At 35.9% G+C, this 943-nt stretch overlaps 1 protein-coding gene across 1 annotated transcript in view; it reads left to right on the forward strand.

Annotated features, from left to right (window-relative positions):
- Positions 1 to 330: 330 nt before the first annotated feature.
- The window catches only part of Dok (docking protein homolog), a 35,481-nt gene continuing 34,868 nt past the window's right edge, over positions 331 to 943 (forward strand). Inside the window, exon 1 of the mRNA XM_017618459.1 lies at positions 331 to 589. Coding sequence (XP_017473948.1) covers positions 494 to 589 — 96 coding nt within the window. The 5' untranslated portion in view covers positions 331 to 493. The remainder of the gene's footprint in view (positions 590 to 943) is intronic.

A 943-nucleotide genomic window follows, 5' to 3' on the forward strand; every position in this document is an offset into this window, starting at 1 on the left:
TCACGCAGAAGTTAAAACTAAAACGCAGCTAGCAACTGTATACTCGAAAAAGCAATGTGGCCACTTTTTCTCTTTAAACCATGTTCGAATCGAGGAAATTTTGGAAGATCACAGGGTTGCTTTTAGCATTTAGATTCTTAATGCAAAAATGGAGTTGCGTTTAGTTGCATTTAGGTGACGAATTTTGTATGGATAAATGTACATTTAGAGCAGCATTTAGAGCTAAATGCGCTAAATGTGCTTTTACGCGTAAGCAAAAACAGCGTATTATCGGCTCTAAAATTGCCTGGAAAATTGCCTATGTGAACGCCGTATTACGGTAATGATTTCAAGATCGATAGATACATATTAGTCACATCTATTACGAGAAAATGAAATGTAAATAGATTGCTGATGTTGTTTTATTAAAATTAATATTGTTCAACAAAGTGAGACTCGCTGAAAGTTATTATCAAATGTCTTAATGTTGGAATTATAGATATAAGTACAGGACATGCAAGACAAAATGGAGTCCGAAGTTCCCGTCTTGGCTGGATACCTTAATGTGGCAATGCAATCTAGCTTTTCCTTGAACAGAATATCTAAAAAGGTTTGTTGCATTCTATTAAAAAGTGCGAATGCACCTCGATTTATAAATTTATTTCAAAATTTCGCATCAATATATGTATATAATATATATATATACATCGACCACTATTTCTGTTCTCCAAAAAAAAAAGATTTCGGGAAATATTCCGAATAATATCTGTAAGTTCGAGGCAGGTAGAAAAAAAAGAGGAGGGCGTGGTACCGCCCACCTTTCCAGCTTGAAGAAACAAAGAGCACGGAATTCAATGAGATGATTCTCTATCTCTGACTCCTGGGATAGGAACACCTAAAGAATACGGACCTTTGAGCTAGAGAAAAAAAAAAATGTGGGCGTGGCCCGCCCCTTTTCCGGATT

This window comes from Rhagoletis zephyria, unplaced genomic scaffold (assembly GCF_001687245.7).
Source record: "Rhagoletis zephyria isolate East Lansing unplaced genomic scaffold, Rhagoletis_zephyria_1.1 Rzeph_scaffold_01630, whole genome shotgun sequence".
Lineage (NCBI taxonomy): Eukaryota > Metazoa > Arthropoda > Insecta > Diptera > Tephritidae > Rhagoletis > Rhagoletis zephyria.